Here is a 22,968-nt window from a genome sequence, read left to right on the forward strand (position 1 = left end):
TAGAAGTATTTGGGAACGCGGTTCAACTCGTGTTTTTAAAAAATTTGAATTTTTTTTTTGCTAAAATTTAATATGATTTGTACTTTTTGGATCGTTTTGATGTGCTGATGTCAAAAATAATTTTTAAAAAATAAAAAAACATCATTTGCATGCATTTTGGTATGAAAAGTTATTTGAAAAGCACCCGCAACCACACTGCCAAACAAGCTGTTAATGTGGGTCCTAGCTAGTCTTTCATACCTTTAAACACATTTTTGCACCTTTATATCCTTTTCTTCCAAATCCTAAAACCACCCTAATGTTATGTGCTTGAAAAATTCTTTTTGATAAAAAATGAATTATTTACATTTTATTTTTCCAAAAAAAAATATTGGAGCTCTTAGCTCTTCTGGAAACCAAACTTTTTTAAAAAAAAACCCACGATGAAAAAAAAAAGAGTACAAAATTTTTAAGAAAAATACCTAAGGAAGATAAAATTTGAAAAGAAAAGAAAAGGAATGATCCCAAACAAACTAATAATAATTAAAAGAATAAGTATTAAATTTGAAAGATTAAAAAATCATAGGAAGTGAAACTGCGAAACATTTATAATTTAATAAATTATTTATAGATTAAAAAATAATAGAATGTGAAATAGAAAAAAAAATATAAAGAGCTAACATAAATAGAATCAAACCGAAAAAAAACTAAACTAAAAAACGATGATAAAAAAAAGAAACATTAGTTTAGAAGAAAAAAAAAAAAGCAAAACCAGCAATCTTTTAAACCTCGTTTAATATCTCAAAATCACATCTTGTAAAATTTTTAACCTGAAATTAATAAAAAATTTAATTTTTAATTAATTTAATTTTAAAGGATGAAATTAATAAAAAGATATTAATAAAAAAAACATGCAAACGTCTAACATCCCTCGCATAATCATAATGTGAATACATAAGATAAGATAACTAGTAGTACGAATTTTTTTATCACAGTCCTAGGAGAAACTCATGTTCATCCGATAACACCTTCCCTAATCATCAACATATATATTTCCAATTCATATGCGAGGTAGTTTCAAGGAACACCTGAAGAACTTGTAAAAAACAAGCATATTTAAAAATAAGAATAACAATTATAACATCACATTATAGCATAGCAAATTCTACAAATCCCACGGTTTATTTCAGAAACTTTCCCTTGATCAACATAAGATTTTTCACAATTTTACATTCCTTACCATAATACTCCCACTACTAACATTTAGTAGTAATAGTACACTACTTTCACCCATGAGATTAGAATATTAGTCATCAGCACTTGAGGTCGTGGTCTAGTGAAGAAAGGGACTTGTTTCCTTTCTCTACACCTGAGTTCGATTCTCTTTGTGCATATTTGTCACTCCCGTGATGTTTTATTTGTCCATTGAGCTTGCAGGGTGTTCAGTGGACCCGAGAATTAGTCGTGGTGCACGTAAGCTGATCCATATATCCCGGGTTATCAAAAAAAAAAAAAAGAATATAAGTCATCGACGTGACTCTAAATTTTTTTTTTTTAATTTTTTTTTTTAATTTCATTTTAGTGCTCCAATCAAAACCTTTTATTTTAACATGAAATACATAAGTCCCCAAACTCTTGGCTCACTCCTTTATTTATGAACTTAGACCAATAATGATGTATCCTCACTTGACACCAAAAATTAGACATGAAATTTCAGATTATCATCTCAAGACCCTTTTTGGTCACCCAGTTGAGGTTCATCTTAATGAACAACAATCAGTCCTTAATGAACAACAATCAGTCCTTAAATTCCTCCAAGAATATGGTACAATCCATTTAAAATCAAGTACCTGGAGTAACAATTTAGAGCCCGACACCCATAGTCAACTCCCATGTATAGTGTTGTTACTCATTTTTTGACTTCCCGTTAAAAACCAAGAAAAGAAAAGAAATCCAAAAATATAAGAGGATACACATCTTTTTTGCTTTGCTACTGCCTTGTTTCTGCAGTTAACTTCTCCTGTATTTCTGGGATTGGTACTTTTCCAATTGTTGTTTTGTCAATTTGATCCTCTGGCTTACCGGAAAACTTCTCCTGTATTTTAACGATGATAAGATGGAATTTCTCACACAATATGGCTTGGCTGGTGCAAGTCTGTGCAGGGAAGATGCATTTCTACCCGAAACAAAGAAATATCGATGCAATAGCTGCAACCATATGCAGAATGCACAAGGCACAAGGCACAAGGCACAAAGCTATCCTAAATTGCAAAGTCCTCATGCCTTGGGAACCTTGAACTGTAAACTGATTATTCGAAATGTCCAAGCTACAAACCTGATGGAAGTTCTCAGTTGAGCAGTCCTGCAAAATTGTTTGCAGATGCCAGGCACCAACCTGCTGCGAAGTCGAGAATAGGATGACCAAGCAAAAAGTCCAGAATTTATTATCCATGATATAATATGAACACAATGATACAGGACCATGTTCAGAAATCACAAGTCTAGAGCTTATACACATTTTAAAACCTTTCAAGTTCGTACACATGTAAATCCGAAGCACTCCAGTCCAGCTACATATAAAGCAAAGCTAGACAAGCATTTAGTCATTGATTAACACGCTCAGATGATGCTTCCCCATTACACCTACGTAACAAAAATATTCCTATCTCAAACTCATCACAGGCCATGGATTCACCCCAGCTGCTGGCAATAAGGGTCGTACAATAGGGACCCTTCTCACAACTGAAAATGTTTCATTTAGACGTGCAGCACGACTCATGAAATGTGACACCTTCTGCATTTATAGATCAGAAATGAGAATCAAAGTTGGATATGCACAACAATCTATTGACCTCAATGAAATACTGTTTGCAGTAGAAACATCTATTCATGTGCAAGAAATATAATACAACCACCACATGAAATAAGCTAACAAACTTAAGGAACAGACCACAATTCTCAAGTGCAAATGATCATGAAAACCCATTTATAGGATTGATGACCTGTGCTCTTCTGGTAAACAAAGAATAGCAGAAGAGGAAAATAGAGTAAGCACGCGCTTACAAACCAACAATTTTGCAACTTCAGGTGCATAACTCAAATATTGTGAGCATAAACAGGAATTAATCCTTCAATTAAAAGTTTGTGATGAAGATTCATAATAAGTGGCAAAATATGGGATTTAACTGCTGTATCTCCTCTAAAGTCTATGATGTTGTTACACAAAAAAAAATGGGAGGGAAATTGAGGGATTCTCATGTATGAGACAAACTCAAATAGCTACCCCTTACCCATCATTACTTGTCACTGAAAATAAAAAGGAAAAGGAAAAGGAAAAGGAAAAGGAAAGGACGGGAAAATAAAACTTAGGCGATCAAATTATGCAAAATGGTGGGATTTAGAAGGGAAAAATACCAAGGAAAAGATTATACACGCAGCTAATCAAATTGATGTGAATGAGATATCGAGAAACCAGAGAATCAATTACCCAAAAAATCAAGTATTGAACACTAAGAATCACACAATTGTTCTAGATTTTTAGACTTGCAAGTGGCATGAGAGCAGGACTGAAAGTTACAAGATCTTCTATCATAAACAAACAACTTAGGTCCCCCAGAAATAAGAAACTTTTGGGGCATCATTTGCCATCTATCTCAACTATTCCCCCATATTATATTCCTAACTTTACTTCTACAATCCATATGCATTTCCAAAATCCTTGGTTTGATGCCTTTTAATTTGACAAAAGCAACATTTCATACTTCTAAAGCTAACCTAAAACTATTCCCTTGCAGACAAAGTAAAAAAAATCATGTGATTTCCAAAATCATTTAGAATAATTACGTTATCATCAAGAAGTTATTTTTGTGATTATCAGTATTTTCAAAAACAAGGAGAGAAAAAAAGAAGATAAATGGAGCTTGGTGGCAGGATTCTAAAATTAGTCCTTTCTCATTGGAATGATTAAGAAAAACTGGCTGGAACTCACAATCAAAACTTTTTCACCTCACTTACAGATGAATATACCATTGATCCTCAGCATAGTTTTTGTATGGTGAAAACCACCTCTGTTGCACTATAAATATCCCCCTCATTTCCTTGATGGGCTCGTTTCTTAATGAACTTTTTTTTGCCCATTTATAGCAGCTCACTTCTTAATTTTTTCACTATAACACAGTATTTCCAAACCATCCCCTGCATCACAGATAAAAACTTTACCCCTAACCAACATTGCCTGCTCATTGCACCCCACTCACCAAAGTATTTACTGACCAATAATTCGGTAAAAAAAATTCACAAATTCACTTAGTCATGACTTACTAAACCTCAAATAAATAGTAATTTTCCGGCGAAACCCATTTTTTCAGACTTTTCAAAATAAGGGCTAGTTCCCACCAGCGACTATTCTTTTAGCTCGTGAAGAGAAGAGGGGAGAGCACAGGCTGTTACCACACCATCCCCAAGTCTTTTGCGCTGTGAAGCATGCAAGGAAAGTGAAGACTGTTTAACTTTCTTGGATAAATAAAACAATGGCAGCTATCTGTTAATTCATTTTCCAGTCTGTTTGGTGCCTGATTTTAATGAACTCGTTCTTAACTTACAGAGAAAGAAGAGGTGGGGAAAACCCAAAAATGATAAAGATATGCCAATATGACCACAAAAAGAGGATATAATATCACTTTATCAAATACAAAGTTAAATAATTGCTGCACAACAGACGCTGCCAAATCTTAATATGAAATTTAGAAGGAAAAATAAAAAACCAGATAACTTGTACACATTCAATTTAAACACACCATTGAAACTTTTCCAAATAAACCATATTATCAGCAATTGAAATGGGCAAATTAAGTAACCGCAATAACTTACCTTATCATCCACAGTAACCTTAAGCTGCAAGCTCTTTGTCTTTCGCTTCATCTTGTACAATCTCCGGCCCAATATAACAAATCCCATCACAGCTGCAGCCACAGAGACTGACCAAACAGGACTAAACCTGAAAACACAATACCTCAACATCTCAAAAGGAACTTTCCACAACACCACCTTCCTCTTCTCCACCTCATCACCAGGCTTCGTTTCTCCTACTGCAACAACACTCAAATTCACATCTTTGGACTCATTTTCACCTTCAGATTCACCCAAAATCTCGGACCCAACTTGATCCTTCCCGACATCACCAGAAAACAAATCATCACCACCAGAATCAGACCAGAACTTAACCAGTTCCTTATCCTTACTTTGAGTCTCCCCAAATCCTTCAAAACCCACGTGAACCTTCACATTCTCTTCAAAACCCAGTTCACTTTTCCTTTCAAAGTTGCTAACTTTACCCTCAAGTGACTCAAACTTCCCTTCTTTAGCCTCAATCTCCCCAATCTCTTCAAAACCCACATCAGTCCTTTCATTTTCCACCACGCCCAATTCATTTTTCACGTCAAAGTCACCTAATTTGCGATCATCAGATCGATCACTACCAGAGTCAGGCCAGAACTCAACAGAGTTCCTCCTCTGGAACCGAGTTTCTGAGCCGGGATCGATCCAGCTCGGATTATCAGACTCAACAGAACCTTCATCAGTAGCATCGAGAGTAGTTTTAACATACCTATTATCATTTTCGAGAGAGAAGTAATCTAACCTGAACATACCTTCGGTATCAGCCACAATCTCTTCAAAACTCCTGGAAGAATCAGCCACTGAGATGGGTGAGTTAACCAGGTCCGAGTCAGAGTTGGCTAGGAGCTCCCAGTCTTGAAAGTCAGTGACAGCAGCAGCATCTCCTTCCATGGTGATGGTTGATTGATTGTTTGGGAGAGTTAAGAGAAACTACACAGTTATAGCAAAGTGGAGAGAAATGGCCAAGGACAGAGATTAGGTTAATAGATAGGTAACCCCCGCAACACTACACTAGAACACTAATGGTAAAGTCAGTGGCTGTTTGTCTACGCGGCTGCGGTTGCTTTTAAAGCAAACCGCAGCCTGTAAACGTTTAGTAATAAAGAATCATAATTTATTTTTGATGGGCCAGTGTAATTCACGTTTACAACTCATGATTTATTGAAGCAGTACGAGTGAATCTCTCGGTTGCTTTTTTACTTCACTATTCACGTGAATAGTTTTAAATTTTTTTTAAACAATAGGAGTGATTTCAATTGCACTGTTTTTTTTTTTTTCAAGTTAACAGTGGGAATGAATTTTAATTTACTCGTATTATTTATTGAATAGTTTTTTTAAAAAAAAAACAAAAACAATATAGTGAATTATAAATTCACTGCACTGTTCATTTGTTTATGTAAATAGTTTTTTTTTTAAAAAAAAAAGCTAGTTTAGAGTGAATCATGTGAATAATATTTTTTTTCCTGAAAAACTAGTGTAGAGTGAATTAAATTCACTCGCACTGTAATCTCAATTTTATTCCTGATAATATTTTATCTAATTTTATTGCACGCTCAAAAAATCATGGAAACTGTAGTTCTTGTAGGATAAATTTTGTACGTAATAGAATTGTAGATGATTTAATGGAATAATAAAAAATATTTTATATAAAGTATTATTTATTTCATGATGCAATAGTAGTAATTAAATCTACAATATTTAAATTTAAAACCATTAATATTAATATATATTTTTTATATTTTTTAATTGTGTTTTATTCGAAAAATTAGAAGGAGATCGTTTGATGATGTAGCATTTGCAGAATTTGATTGCAATCCCAATTTTGTTCTTGATGATATTTTTACCTGATATTGTTGTGCGCTTAAGAAACCATGGAAAATATAGTCCTTGTTGGATAGATTTTATATGTGATGAAATTGCACGCAGTTTAATGGAATAATAAAAAATATTTGATATCAATATTATTTATTTCACGATGTAATAACAGTAGTTAAATTTACAATATTTAAATTAAAAACCATCAATAGGAATATATATATTTTTAAATTATTTTATAACCTCAATTTGAAAAGCATTTTTTTAACCAAACACATTAAACTACCTTTTGTTCTACCTCAATTTCAACCACAGTTTTAACCAAACATATATTTTTTCAAATCAACTTCAATTAAAAGTACTTTTTATAAAAACAACTTTTTCCAAACCACAACCACAATAGCTACCACAATACCAAACATACGTGCTCCACTAGCCAGAATGGTAATTTAGTTATTGCTGGTTTTTGCAGGTGATTTTGACAAAAAATTAAAAATTAATTTTTAAAATTAATTTTTTTTATTTTTTTAATTATTTTAATATGTTAATATTAAAAATAAATTTTAAAAAATAAAAATATTATTTTGATACATTTTCAAGTAAAAAACACTTTGAAAAATAATTACTATCATAATATCAAACACTGCCTCAATAAATATCAATCTATTCTGATTTAAATAAATAAATATTTTTTATATAATTATTTTATTTTATGAGTAGTAGATAAGATATGTATAAATATTTTTAGGAATCTCTTATAATTGAAAAACCTTTTTTTTATCACTCCAAAAGGATGGATAATATACTTGGGTAGAAAACCATTTTTTTTTAACTTAGTTTTTATCACTCCAAAAACCTCTTTGTTAACTTAGTCTTCTTCTCGTGGAAAAGATATATTGGGTAGAAAACCATTTTTTCTGGAAATATTGGATAGAAAACTTTGTGTCATCTCAACCAATTTAATATTTTAAAAGGTATGTTTCATTTTTCTCTTTTACATTATTTTATATAGTTCAAATTAGTTTTTTTATATGCAAAAAAAGATATTTGTATGTATAGTATTATATTATATTATTGACTTGCATTGTGTAGCGTTACAAGTCAAATTATTTTTTTAATGTAAAAAAAATATACAAATGTTTTTAACATGTTTTTTAATAAAACAAATAATTTAATCATGAACTTAAAATAAGATGCATATTAAACTATATATTTTTTTTAATATTGATTTAGTGATATATTTGATGACTTTTTTTCAAATATTAAGACGACGACATATTGAATCGACCCGGTTAAGTTGTTAAATTTGCGACTCAGGTCATGAGATCATGATAATCATATAGAAAGTATATCTAAATAAATTATGAAGGTCAATTCAAAATCAAGCCAATATTAAAGGATGAAATAGAAAAAAAAATATTAAATTAAAAAAACAAGAAAAAAAAACTACTCTAGTCAATCAGGTTTAACCTACCAAACTCACGACTCGAGTTATGAAATCGGGATAACCCCATAGAAAACAAATAAAAAAAATTATGAAACCCATTTTTTAACAAACTCAAAGTTTAAGGATGAGATTGAAAACAAATTAAATAAAAAAAATCCAAAAAAACCAACTCAAGTCAACTCGAGCTAATTTGTTAAACCCACCACAACTTGGGTCATGAGATCAGAATAACTTTATAAAAAGCAAATAAAAAAATTATAAAGCTTCTTTTCCAACAGTTCCATGTTGAATGTTGAAATCGAGAAAAAATAAATAAATCCATGAGACATGGATAACTCCACATAAAGTAAATTAAAAAAAAACAATTATGACATTCAATTCTTAAACAACTTAATATTTAAAGATGAAAATGAAAAAAAAAAATTGAGTTGTTGGAGGGTGAAATTGAAAAAAAAATTATTCAATTGAAAAATGGACCTAAAAAATGCACCGAGTCAACCAAGATTAACCTGACAAACTCATGACTTAGATCATGAGATCAGGATAACCTCATAAAAAGAAGATCAAAAAACAATTATGAAGCTCAATTAAAAAAAAACATAAAAAAATAAACAAAATCAACTCGAGTTAACATGTCAAATCTATAATCTAGGTAATTAGATCGGGATAACCCTATATAATGTAAAAAAAAAAATATGAAACCTAATTTCCAACCAACCCAGTGTTAAGGATGAAATCGAAAAAGAAAATCAATTAAAAAAAGTGGCCTAAAAAAATCAACTCAAGTCAACTCAAGTTAACATGTTAAACTCATAATTTGAGTAATGAGATCATTATAAATTCATAAAAAACAAATAAAAAAATATAAAGTCTTGCTTCCAACATATTTAACGTTGAAGGTTGTAATCAATTAAAAAAAAACTAAATCCATGAAATCAGTATATAACCTAACTTAAAGAAAATTACAAAGCAAAATTCTCAAAACAACCTAATATTAAAAGGATGATATTGAGAGAAAAAAAAAAGAAAAAAAGAATGGGATGTTGAAGAGTGAAATTAAAAAATATATATTTTAATAAATAGTATTTTATAAGGTAATTTAAAGTAAAATTATTACCTCTTTTAATATTATTAACATATAAAATGATTTTAAAACATCACTTAAAATTAAATGAACAGAAAAAGACCTATATTAGAACAAAGATTAAAATATCTTCATATTTAGTAATTTATGAACAATTGATCAAATTCCACTCTAATTCATTTAGAAAATAAAATATAAATAATTATTTAATATAAAAACAACAATTGTTATATTAGTTAGTTTGGATTTTTTGCATTTTTTTTTGTTTTCATTTGAAACTTTTGTTGGATTTATTTATTTGCATAGATAGCATTATTAGTTTTAGGAGGATAGGCGGACAGTACACGTAATGAAGGCATGCAGCATTATGCTATATATATAGTTAATTCCTTACAAAGACCTTGTTATTAAATGATGTGGGAGGTTGTAATTAGTGATTTATTAGGTAATAAATTCCATAATTATTATTTTCTAATCATGATAAATTAATTTTTTATAATTTGAAAGTTTTTCCATGCAATGAAACGCCACATCACTTTGTAAGATATATTTTATAAAATATTTAAGTAGCCTTAGAATCATTTTTTTTTTATTTTTTTTGGAAATATTTCAAATTTAATTAAAATCATGCTATGCATGATGCATATGATAAGATGTCGACACTTCAAATTAAATGTTTTTTTTTTTAATTTTTGTAAGGAAAATGTCAAAATCATGTTATTCATTTCTAATTTTAGTTTGAAATAGATAGAGCTTACTTTGAAATTTTGGAGTTATTTGATACAGTTTTTTGAGAGAGAAATATTTATTTATTTATTTGGATGGCTCATCGTCTTTAAGTAAAAATACGGCTATTTATTAGGGGCTCTCCGGCCACAAGGCCGGCAACTGAAATCGCAACTAATTAATGACATAATGCTGCCATAGTTATGGCTGTTTAATATTTTGGCCTCACCTAGTTTTTTTTTTTTTTATATATATATATTATTAATATAGATGTTCGGACCAACTTATTTATATCTTAATTAATTCTACAGACTCTAATAATTTTTTATTTTAACAGATACATAATTCACCGTTGAAATTATTTTTCAACGTGTGAGAACTATTGTTAAGCAAAACTTTATCTTAAACACTTTTTTTTTTTTTTAAGGATATGATTGAAGTTTGTGGCTTATAGATTCATTATGGTGATAAGTACTAAAATTGAATAACAAATGATAATTTTTAACTTGGAAAATTCTAGATCTACTAGTTTATTCACTGCGTTCTTACTTGGATGGGATAAAAAAAATTTAAATTTTAAAAAATAATATTTAAATTATAAAAACTTCTTGGCATTATTATAAAACTCAGTATAATGGTTCAAACTTGAGAAATCCTGATCTAATTATTTTGTTAGCATGAATTTCAAATTAAATTATATAAGAGTTGTTTCACATAACCTTGTTCGTTGGATACAGATTCAAAAAAATCAATCCAATATCTAAAGATAAAACTAAATAAAAATCTCATATTAAAAGATAAAATTAAAAAAATAAGATAAAAAAAATGAAAAAAAAAACTATAAAAGTTAAAAATCTCGTATTAAAAGATGAAATTAAAAAAAAATTACAAAACTTTTATTATATAATAAAAAATATAATAATCGATTTATCATCAATTCAATATTAAAAAATAAAATAAAATTTTATATTAAAAGATAAATTAAAAAAAAGGACAGGAAAGGACATAAAACCAAAAGAAATAAAAACCTCATATTAATAAAGAATGAAATTAAAAAAAAAAAAAACTTAAAAGATAAAAAACAAAGCCAAAAGACCAATTCAAAAACTCCGCTTATTACGTAACAGCCCAAGCGCATGAGCCAGAGTTAGGACCGCGCGCCAAAGCATTTATTATTTTTCTTTTGTCATCGTCTGGCCCACCTTTTTTTAAGGCACAAAATATTAGCTTCTCTCCCGTTCGAACCAGCAACCTCCACGCGTTCACGTTCAAGCTACAACGTGTATCTGGTAATAAATCGATTAAACAAATATCTCAACCAATTTTCTCTTATACTCGAATTATTTTGCTTCAACGGAGATTCGAACACTCGACCTTTACGGTCACTCAATTAATAAATAAAATAAATCGGGTTGTGACTTGTGATGAGCTTGTCACTTTGAAACTTATAAGTTATATCAAAATACTAGTTATATACATAGTTATTAAACCTGATTAGTGCAACAGGTTGATCCTGGATCTGGTTGATCTGGTGACTAGACCAGTGTGAATATGATAAAGGACTAAGATGAATAAAAACTTGGCAAAACCTGGTTAACCTGTTGGGTTGACCAGCGACCCAGCAAAAACCCAGATGAGACTCTTTTTTTTTTCAAATGTGTTTTTTTCCTAACTAGAAACCTTTTTTTATATATTTTTTAGTTGGTTATTAACCCATTTCAAAGTTCACTATATAAATATTAGAAACATGTTTTATTTTTTCAATGCGGGATTTGAAACTCTTTAGTATATATATTCTATGTTTACAAGAAAAAAATTATTTTTTTAATGTGGGATTTGAAGCCCTTTAATATATATATATTCTATGTTCACAAGAAAAAAGTTATATTTTTTCAATGTGGGATAAAAAAATATTTTTGGTTTAAATACTTTAACTTAAAATGATAACATACTAACATAACATCTTTTCAATATGGGATAAAAAAACCTTTTGAAATAATCTTTTAAACTTTATTATTTATAACATGTATAGCCTATATTTACATGGATTGTTTCTTAATTTTTTCATATGAAATATTAAAATTTAAAATATATTTTTTTAATTTTTTCCAGGTTGACCCAGGTCAACCCTTGTAACCCGGGACCCGGCTCCTTGGCCTGGTCAACCCCTAAGTCGGGTCTGATAACTATGGTTATATATCTGCATGCCGTAGTTTTAAAATTTTATTTTATTGAGTTTTTTTAATAATTAAAATAGATATTTATACAAAAAAACTATGATTTAATTTATTTTAAAATATATTTTTTTATTAAACAAAAAACCTGAAAAGCTAAAGAATCAGGTTTTATAGATGTGAAATACAATGAAAACTTGTCCGAAGACACCAACACTATTGGAATAAGAACCCCCACTCTACGAATATCAATTCATGAACGAAAAGTATAAAGAAGACCAACACAAAGTCAATTATATTTTGATAAGTTTGATTGTTCTTTGTTTAACCAAAGAGAAAAGAGTTGCATTATGTAAAACACAAGTTTATAAACATCATGGCTAAAAGCTTAAAACCTAAGTACAATTTAAATAACCCTATTTATAATAGATGAGAAACATCCTATACAAGTATGAAAAAATAATAATAAAAGAGTTATATATAAAATAGAAAAAAAAAATCCTAAATTAACTAGGAAACTAATATAAATCCTGCACAGTAGCTTCCAGGTCTTATCACTCGACCTTTTCAATGTTAGAAACATGATATAAAACAAGACCTTAAAAAATATCTAGTAAAATTTTAGCCTGATCCAACAGTTGAATAAAAAATTATGTTTGTTAGCGTAAAACTGTGCAATAGAAAAAATCAGCCCAATAATCCTCGTAAGAAAAGGGTTTTGGAATGTTAAAGGAATCCTTGCCACTTGAAAACTATATTGTTGCCCATTAAAGATCCTTGTACAACTAAAAAAAAGCCCCAAAATAGGAAGTCCTCAAGTAAAAAAAAAACAAATAACAAAATTAATATTGCATCTTCTAACCTGTATCATAATGCCTCGTAGAACTTCGATTAACTTGAAATTTTAACCCACAATAAAAAAAACATATCTGAAAACTCCTAGTTAAAATTTAGCTCGATCTAATTGTTGAATTGAATGTGATGTTCGATAGCGTAAATCTGGACAATATATAATTTTTCGTCAAAATCCAAATGTGACCTTATTTGGATCATATCAAGATGATTCGTCCTCAAATCACTAATAGGTATACTGGATAACTTTTTAGCCTCTTGTTGAAGCCTTTGGAGTTGTTTTCTTACTTGTACTTGCCTTCAATAACATTGTATAAAAGGAGTAGCTGATAATAATTTTATATATGCACGCCTTACTAACTACTTCCATACATATTTTTGCATGGTAACCACGACCTCACATTGTTGTATTACTATTTCAGCTTCACTTTTCTTTTTCAATTTCAATTGGTCTTCATAAACCTCTTTAGATGATAATGAAGCAGGGGTTTATATCCTTCCATCCTTCTCAATAGAATACTTATTTTTTAAATTCATCATAGATGACCTTCCTATCAAATTGCCAAGGTCTCCCCAACAATATGTGACTTGCATGCATTGGAACCATGTCATACAAAATCTCGTCAACATGTTTCCCAATCGAAAACGAAACCAAGACCTGCTTAGTTACTTTCACCTCACCACAATCATTCAATAATTGCAACTTATAAGGTATATTATGCTTAATCATATACAAGTTCAGTTTATTAACAAGGATAGTACTACATTAGCACAACTTTCATGATCTATAATCAAACTACACACCTTATTTTATACATGGAAACGCGTATGGAAGATGTTCTTGTTCTGGTCGAAACTAACATTCTTTTAGCTTGATTATGCCTAAATCGATCTCTATTTCCCACAGATGGAAAGTCATAGTCATCATCATCTATATTTGTATTTTCATCTACAAAATCAACAAAGTCAATTTCAATTTTTTTACATCCCTCCAGATAGGGGTTCCTCACTTATCAACCCCCATTCTCAATCCATTAGTCCCACTATTTTGTTGTCTCATCGAAGCTATCTCATCTTTCAGATCCATCATGACATTAATCAGAAGCTCAAGTTGTTAGGTGAAAGCTTGCACCTGAATGGTGTTATCCATTTTCACTGTCATGGATTCATGATTTTCAGACGTCTTTGAATTTGTAAAAAATGATTACTAGCAATAAAAATATACCCTCACAACTCTCATGTTTAACACAATTCAAGACTTTTCACTCAATTGTTCTCACTACGCCTTTTACCTCTCGACTCACTTTTTTTAGGTTCTTTCAAAACTGGAAATCAATGATCCAAAATCAATGGCTATCGTAACAAAATCCAAATATATATAAAGTGACTCAAGAATAAATAAGATACTGAAAACAAATAAAACAAAACTATGATTACGATTTCGCGAGTAGCAAAGCGAATTCATACGAAATATGGACAATAAAAAAACTCGAAGTAAAAATGAATGAAAACCCTTATTTGACTTCTAAATAACCCATATATAATAGAAATAAACTCAATTGTTAAAAAAAAAAACAGCAACAAACATGTTTTTATAACTTGACGTAAATTTGACTCGTTACGCAATTCTAAGCATCAAAATTGAAACCTAGACCAAACAATATCAGAATAACCTCAAATTTAAAATGCGGTACCCTTATACTCAATACATAATAAATATCAATTTATAGGTCATTATCGTATGCCTAGGTATTAAAAACTTGTGTATGATCAATTTGTAGTAGAATTTAACTCAGAATTGAAACCCCAATCAAACGATATCAAAAGAATCTTGAATTTAATATATAGTGTGATTTCACCATAAATAACTATTACATCAGTTTTAAAGTGATTTTAAGATGGTTTGATTCGGTTTCTCTATTGGTTGTGGTTTTTTTTTTTTACTTTTTATGTTACTGATATGTTTAGGAACAGTAACAAAACAAAACAACACTTTTTTTCTAGTACTAAGATGCTAAAAATACAAAGAGAATAAGACTAGAAAAACACAACTAAACTTATGGAATACAAATAAAACAAAATTTTCAAAAAGATATGACCCGATTTTAGATTTTAGCTCTAATACCAATTGATGCAAACCTTGTGATCACGTGGTCACATCACCTATAAGTAAGAAAGACAAATCCTGGAAAGCTAAAGAATCAGGTTTGATAGAAGTATGACACAATGAAAACTTGTCTAAAGGCACTAATACCATTGGAATAAGAACCTCCACCTTAAGAATATCAATTCATGAACGAGAAGTATAAGGAAGAACACTACAAAGTCAGTTATACTTTGATAAGTTTGATTGTTCTTTGTTTAACCAAAAAGAAAAGTGTTGCATCACGTAAAACACAAGTTTATTCAAGATATCATGGCGGAAAGATTAAAACCTAAGGACAATCTAAATTACCCTATTTATAATAGGTGAAAAACATCATGAACAATTCTGAAAAAATAATGATAAGAGTTATAAATAAAATAGAAAAAAGAATCCTAAATCAACTAGAAAATTAAAATAAATCCTGCATGGTAGCTTTTAGACCTTATAGTAAGACCTTCCTGATGTTGGATTGATTTGAAATTTTAACATAATATAAAACAGGACGTTTGGGAAATGTCTGGTAAAATTTCAGCTTGATTCAATAGGTTGAATAAAAAATTATTCTTGTTAGCATAAAACTGCACTATAGAAAAAATCAACCCTAGAATCCTTGTAAGAAAAGGATTTTAGAACATTAAAGGAATCTTTGCTACACTTGGAAAATTATATTGCTGCTGCCCATTAAAGATTCTTGTAGAACTAGAAAAAGCACAAAATTAGTTGCTGGGTATCCTTTTATTATTAGGAAAAGAATCATCTTCAAATAGAAAGTCTACAAGTTAAAAGGTAACCATTAACAAAATCCATATTGCATCTTTTGACCTATATTGCGATGCCTTGTAAAATTCTGATTGACTTGAAATTTAAACTCAAAATGGAAAAATATATCCGAAAACTCTTGGTTAAATTTCATCTCGATCCAAAGATCGAGTTGAAAGTTATGCTCGATAGCGTAAAACTGGACATCATAAAATTTTACACCAAAATCTAAATCTAACCTTGCTAGAATCGTATCACCACCGCCACGCGCTAGCCCAACAGGAAGATCTTAGTGCACTGCTTCCAACACCACCGCAGAAGCAGTCGTTTAACTGTAAAAAGACACCGCATGTGCCACAAAAATAAGGCAAACGCCTCCCACATGAGCTAACCTATTTTCTCTACCTGTTTTTACCTTAGTCCCCATATTTGTTTAAGTTTTAATTTTGATCCCTTTATACTTAATTGTTCTATATTAGCTGGGTTTTGTTTTATTTTGCAAACCTAAACATCAACTGAGCCCCAAACATTTCCCTCAATTGCAAAATCCTTATATCAAGACATCCAAAACAAATTACCAAGTCAAATCCAAATTAAAACCAATATGAATGAATCAAATTGAAATAAGTTTGAGGGACAAAAAAAAAAAAAAGAACATGAACTTTTATTTTGACTGTGCACATCAATCTCTAATTTGAGCAAAGAAAAAAAAATGCAAATTTCTTTAATCTTCAAATTGAACCCCTAGAACTCTAATTATTTGAAATCAATAAAATTAAATTTTATTTCACCAAACCAAGCATTTACTGAAAGATAAAATATTTCTTCGACACATCAAAATCCTTATACGCAGGCATGAAAAACAAATAACCAAAACCAATAGTAAATCAAAGCAATGTAATCAAATATGAAGAAAAAATACATTGGAGGATCAAAACATAAAAAATCATGGGGACTAAAAAAACACCTGTTTCACAATTCTGAGAATCGACAGTTGGTTATGGTCATAAAGTTTAAATAAAAAGGAAATTTTGACAAGAGTTTTTAAACATGAAAAAGAAAAGAATTAACAATTTATAATTAGTTGGTATGATGTAAGACATGAGAATCGGCCGCGAGATTGAACGTTTTCGAAGCTGGTTCGACTTATAAGCAAACACCTAATCATGATTCAAGATTTAAGTAAATTACAAGTAATAGCTAATTAGACTTTGGTCCACTCATTGACCAGCCCTCAAAAGAATCCTGGTCGTTAAACAAAATGCCTACGATAGTCAATAGGCACCAAAACCAAATTTAATCAGAGGGGAATCACACAAATAATTAACGCCAAATGTTTAGTGTTAGAATGGAAGAATGATTGAGTCATTCAAATTTTGCCCTAACATGATTTTCACAGGTTTAACAGTCTCTTAACTCTATCAATAAATGTGCATAAAGGTAACTCTTCCTCCATTTTGGTCTCGAGGTTCTTTTTTTTTTAGATTAACATGAGTGTTCGAGTTAGTTTGCGTACACTTCGACTAATTTCATGAGTCTTGAAGTTAACGACCATGTAAACCTTTAGTAGTCCAGAGAGAACTTAAACTCGTAATCATTGGAAAGTAAACTCAATGCCTGACCAGTTACACTACCCTCAGGATTGGTCTCGAGGTTCTTTATTTTTACTATCCCTATCTCCAGCTCCCTATCCCCAACGAGCACCATCCATGGGATTTTTAAATCTTTTGCACGGCCAATGAGCTTATCAAATCTTGTACTCTCAAGAAATTCAGATTTCAGCTTGGCGCACCATAGCTTACTAGCCAATTCAGTAGCTAGAGGAACTCTTCAGTTTCCCATGATTCCCAGCAGAACCTAAGTTTCAGTAGGTCGGGTTGTCTGCAAAAAAAAAAAAAAAAAAAAAACAGGAGATAGTTAGTACATTAGTGCCTCCAATATTAATTTTTGTTATTCTTTCGACACAAAAATGATGGTTATTTATTCAAAATGGTGAGCAAATAAAAGTTTACCCCCACAAAACATGGATCATATCAAGCATCTTGAGAATGGTAGAAGCCATTTATTTTAGAACATAAACAAAACTTAGAATATGCCATATAATGGGAGGGTGTGCCACATGTCTAACAAATTATAGAAAGAAGAAATGCAGTGTTTCCATTATGAGTAAAGATTTCTTTTATGTCTCAGAAATATTAGCTTTAAAAATCATTAAGATAATAATTGGCGATTTCTTTGGTTGAATTCTGATAGAAGTTCAACACTAAATGATAACAAATAAATATTAAGACCTTTTCCCGCCCAGATATGTACAGAAATCACATGAAATGCTATTCTCACCTCATTCCGGTCCTTCTGCAGCTGCTCCATTATAGCAAATACTCGCTCAATCCCAAGACTGACCCCAAGAGTTGGAACTGGTTTGGTTCCAAAAATTCCTATAAGGTTGTCATAACGCCCATCAGCAGCAATTCAACCAACCTGTTGACATCACTAACTTAATAATCACTTGGCAAGGATAATTTACATGATAGACAACTTGTATTATCGACCGGAAGGAAAACAATCTAAAGGTTTTAAAAAATAAAAGTGGAAATGATGAGAGAGCCTGCCTCTGACTAATGAGCTACTTGTAGTATTCATCATCAAGAGAAGCTGCAATACACTACTCTGAATAGGCATGGGTTGAATCCAAGCAAATTTTTCTCAACAGAAAAATTAACATATCGAAATCTCAAAGCATTTTACAGGCAGGAAGTGTTTTTGGCTACATGAAATTATAGTACCTTTCCCTAAAAGTACTGAAAGGAAGAAAGGAAGACAATTTTGAATTCACCCAACCTTCTTCCTTTCATATACTTCCCATTTCCTTCATCCGTTCTTACTAACATAAACTTCTGCATAGTGTGCTCTAAAAAACGCAAATATGGAATGCAGAGTAAGCTGAAGAAATACATATGCTCAACTGATAACTCTCAGTTTATCATTAGAGTTCCATCCCACTATTAATCATTGCTGAGTTTTTCAGATTTTGCCGGACATTCTAAAAGAAGTGCTCTTTTCTAAATAACCTTTATCGTGTTTTTCACATATATGTATTTATCAATTTTGTTTTGAACTCATTTGATAACATAATCTTATTAAATTTTTCATGTTATTATTTAGGTGTTTATTTCAAACCATAAAATTATTTGACAAGTCTACAAACTTTCTTTTCTTGTCCATTAACAACAAACCCATCAAGTTGTTCCATGTAAACCTTCTCATCAAGGTCATCATTTTAAAAAATTGTTTTCACATATATTTGATGTATTTCAAGCTTATTAATAACTGAAATGACTATTAATATTTTTATGAAAGTTATTCTTGATACATGTGATTATATGTTAAAATAGTTCAAACCTTTTTGTTGTTTAAAACCTTTAATAACAAGTCCAACTTTATATTTGTCAATAGTGTCATCAACTTTCATTTTTCTTTTAAAGATTCACTTATGGCCAAATGGTTTACTTCTAGGAGGAAGATTCACTTATGACCTAATGGTGTATTTCCAAGAGAAAGATTCACTAGTTTCCATGTATGATTATTTATAATGAATTTAATTTTACTATTGACTATCTCTTTCCAATATGAAGCTTCCAAACAAACATTGCCTTGGAGTAGGTTCAAAGTTTATTTTTTAACAAGTATGTTAAAAAATCAAGACCAATGTTTTGGTTATTTTTGCCCTACTCTTTCTAAACTTTAATTTATCATCTTCTAATTAATGATGATTACTTGAGCTATCCTTAATTATTCTTTTAAATAAATGATTTTCTTGTGCTTCTTTCCATGGAAACAAATTCTCAAAGAATGTAGCATATATTCCTTGATTTCATAATAGTATTAGGATAAATATCTTCAATACTTGACTTGTATACAAGAAATCTATATGTATTGCTACTATTATATGTATATCCGATAAATACACAACACACAGTCTTAAGTTTTATCTTGAATTTTTTAGGATCAGATATTACTATCTTTGTAAGACATTCTCATACTTTAAGGTATTTATAGGAAGGTCTTATACATTTTCACAATTCATATGGTGTTTTTTCTTAAAACTTTTTATGGGGTACTTTGTTAAGTATATAATTAGCAGTTAGAATTGCTCCCCAAGTTTCGAGGTACTCTAAAACTTATCAACATAACATTCATCATTTCTTTTAATGTTAGGGTTAATGATTATTTCTAAAATAGGTGCTACCTTTCATTTCAGCCATTTGTTCGATAGTTGGGCTTTGATCACATTATTTTTTATACTCATATTAATAAATATTGATTTAGTTAAATTTAGTGGAATTGTAAAGTAAATATGCTTTTATATGAAGTATTCTTTATTTAACTACAGTTTTTCAATCATAATTGAATATACAATTTATAATTTACTTGAATTTGAATTACTATAGTTATAAAAGCAAGTTATATATATATATAAACAAAATTTATAAGTCAAATTAATTAGTTCACATAAAGACCAGATAAACCTCTGTGGTGGTTGGTTTAATTTTGTTATACATTTCCAGATAACAAATTCTTTTGTTATAGAATTTAGATATGTAATGATAAAATTCTAATTTTATTTGGCAATAGCTTTAATGATGGGGACATAGGTTATGAAATTGGTCACTTAAAATTTTTATTGTCATGGCTACTTGCTATGAAAATTTCAGGTTTTGAAAATGAAATAATTCAATAAAATTAATTTTCTAATGTTTTTCAAACTATATTTCAAGATTAAAGTTGGATTGATACTTTCCAAGGAGGCAAAAAGAAAAAGAGAAAAAGAGAGAAGCATTGTTATGCTAATGAGAATGGTTTTTTTTTTTTTAATGCTAATGAGAAATCTAGATTATTTAAAAGGTTGAAAAAGAACAAAATCATATTGGTAGAATAATTTTATGAAACAAGTGGTTTGGATAGTAAATAACAAGACTATCCTTTATATTATATTTTTATAGGAAAAACAATAATATTTTATATGTTTAAAGAAAATAAAATGAAAGGGTTAAATAGAAAATACCATTAGTCAATAAGTTCATCAATGAATTGATAATTATACTAATATAGAGCATATTGATTATATCAATATCACATATAGATTTCAAACTAGTGCACTGACAACAAGTCTTTATCAAAAAATAAATAAATTTAATTAACACTTATTAAAGTTTATATCTAAAAAAATAACACCGAGTAAAGTTCTTTGTGTTTGCTTATGCTCCAAGTTTCTCAATTAAGATATTTGTGTTGTTGTAGGATAAGACAATTATAACACTCAAGAGAGGACAAATTAAGTGTTTCACTAATATTAATAAATAATGCAATTGAATTTAATTAAACATAATAAATATAATAACCAACAACATAATTAAGTGCTTAGAATAACTAGATAAGGAAGAGAATTTGCAAACTCGATTTTTAATGTGGTTCGACAAGTCTACATTTACACATCAAGTACCAAACCCATCTTGAGTTTTGTATTCCTTCACTAGGTCAAGTTCATGGGTATAATAGTCACTTAATGAATCCACACCGATATTTTTTCCACTTAAAGATATGCTCTCTTCAAGATTTTTTCTTGGAGAAATTATCTCACCAATACCAAGAGTTTATACTTAACTCTTAAAGGTTTACAAGTGTGATTTTGTTATCACAATTAATTCTCTCAATAGAGTGGATAATACAATTTAAAGTTATAATATCTTTGTATCTCAAAAGAGAGAACTTAAAGGATTTGAAAGTGTTTAAGTGTAGTGAGAATAAGATTAAATACTCTTGTGCTAGAATATGAATATTTAATAACATTAATTAGATTATAATCAAGGATTGATAATTTCGATGCGTTTTTGCACTTAGAATAATTTGTATATCATATAGATTCTGATTCTTTTATTAAATTTGCAATTACAGAAGTTATTTATATGTTTATAGCAAAAGCTAGTTATTTATAGCCATTATCGTCCCATTGACGACTGAAATAGTCGACCAATTCAAATTGATCAAGTCAATCGGTTGACCGATTCTTACAAAATTCCCATTTTTTTATCTCGAAATGAATAAATAGCCAACCAGTTCATTTGGTTAAGCCAAATGGTCGACCGATTCATGTAAAATGCTAAATTTATCAATTTTAACCTAAGTGAATTTTTAGAAGCGTCTATGCATTTTTATTAATCTTTTTTAATGTATACATAGTGAAGTGTGTGCATCATTTTATTTTGTGCTATCAGCATGAGATATACAGATTTATATAAAAGCACTAAAATGAACACTTAATTGTCTTTAACATACTTCCTTCTTGGGCTTCTTGATTTTTTTTATGTAATCCTTCATAATTGTTGATAAGATATTTGTATAAACTTGTTTAAAACTTATTCTCAACTAAACATATTATTAGTTTAATTTTCATATTATTTTTATCATTAAAATATTTATAAAAATATAAATATGTGACCTAAATGTCAACAATTTGGATTCGTTTTTTTTTCTATGCTTGGGTAGGATTATGAAATTTCATGGAAGTATTAGAAATATTATGAAAACATGGTTTGGACAGTAAAAACATGCATAAGAATATCCAACCCTCACACAAATATTTTGATTTTTCTTATTTTCTCTTGTTTTTTAATTTTTCTTATTTCCTCATTTTCTTATTATCATTTCTTTTGCTTTGATTTTATTACATTTCTCATTTTATTTTTCATTATTTTATTTTCAATCTTTTTCTTATTTATTTCAATTTTTTTGTGTTTATTCTCTCTTGCTCAAGGCTCACAAAATATTAAAAATCATGAAATACATGCCAATGGTTAACATTTTGAAAAGAATAAGGATGATTGAGAACATGTATTTTTAGGATTTAGAATTTTTATTTTTGTTTTTTGGAAACAATTTATAGTTAGAGTGTTAAAAATAGGTTATGAAAGCTATAACCGGTAAATTTAACATACTTTCAGTGCGTTCGAGAAAAAAAATTCTCTTTCCTATCTTTATTCTTTATCTATGTTTTTCTACCTCATCATCCTCTCATCTTTTTTCTCTTATT

The 22,968-nt window shown here is 29.6% G+C and overlaps 1 protein-coding gene across 1 annotated transcript; it reads right to left on the bottom strand.

The window, feature by feature from the left end:
- Positions 1–2,397: 2,397 nt before the first annotated feature.
- Positions 2,398–5,927, bottom strand: LOC18104355 (uncharacterized). Its single transcript, XM_024583588.1, has 2 exons — positions 4,849–5,927; positions 2,398–2,773 (listed from the first exon to the last, which is right to left on the bottom strand). Exons 1-2 carry the CDS (start codon positions 5,764–5,766, stop codon positions 2,642–2,644), a joined length of 1,050 nt encoding a protein of 349 aa, XP_024439356.1. The 5' UTR covers positions 5,767–5,927; the 3' UTR covers positions 2,398–2,641.
- Positions 5,928–22,968: the final 17,041 nt, after the last annotated feature.

Source organism: Populus trichocarpa, chromosome 13 (genome assembly GCF_000002775.5).
Source record: "Populus trichocarpa isolate Nisqually-1 chromosome 13, P.trichocarpa_v4.1, whole genome shotgun sequence".
In the NCBI taxonomy this organism is placed as follows: Eukaryota; Viridiplantae; Streptophyta; class Magnoliopsida; order Malpighiales; family Salicaceae; genus Populus; species Populus trichocarpa.

Bases quoted from the DNA above. Each gene is read 5' to 3' on its own strand.
- LOC18104355 (XM_024583588.1), bottom strand. From the start codon at position 5,766: ATGGAAGGAGATGCTGCTGCTGTCACTGACTTTCAAGACTGGGAGCTC. The intron at 2,774-4,848 runs GTAAGTTATTGC...CTATAAATGCAG, and splicing joins AGGTTACTGTGGATGATAAG to AAGGTGTCACATTTCATGAG.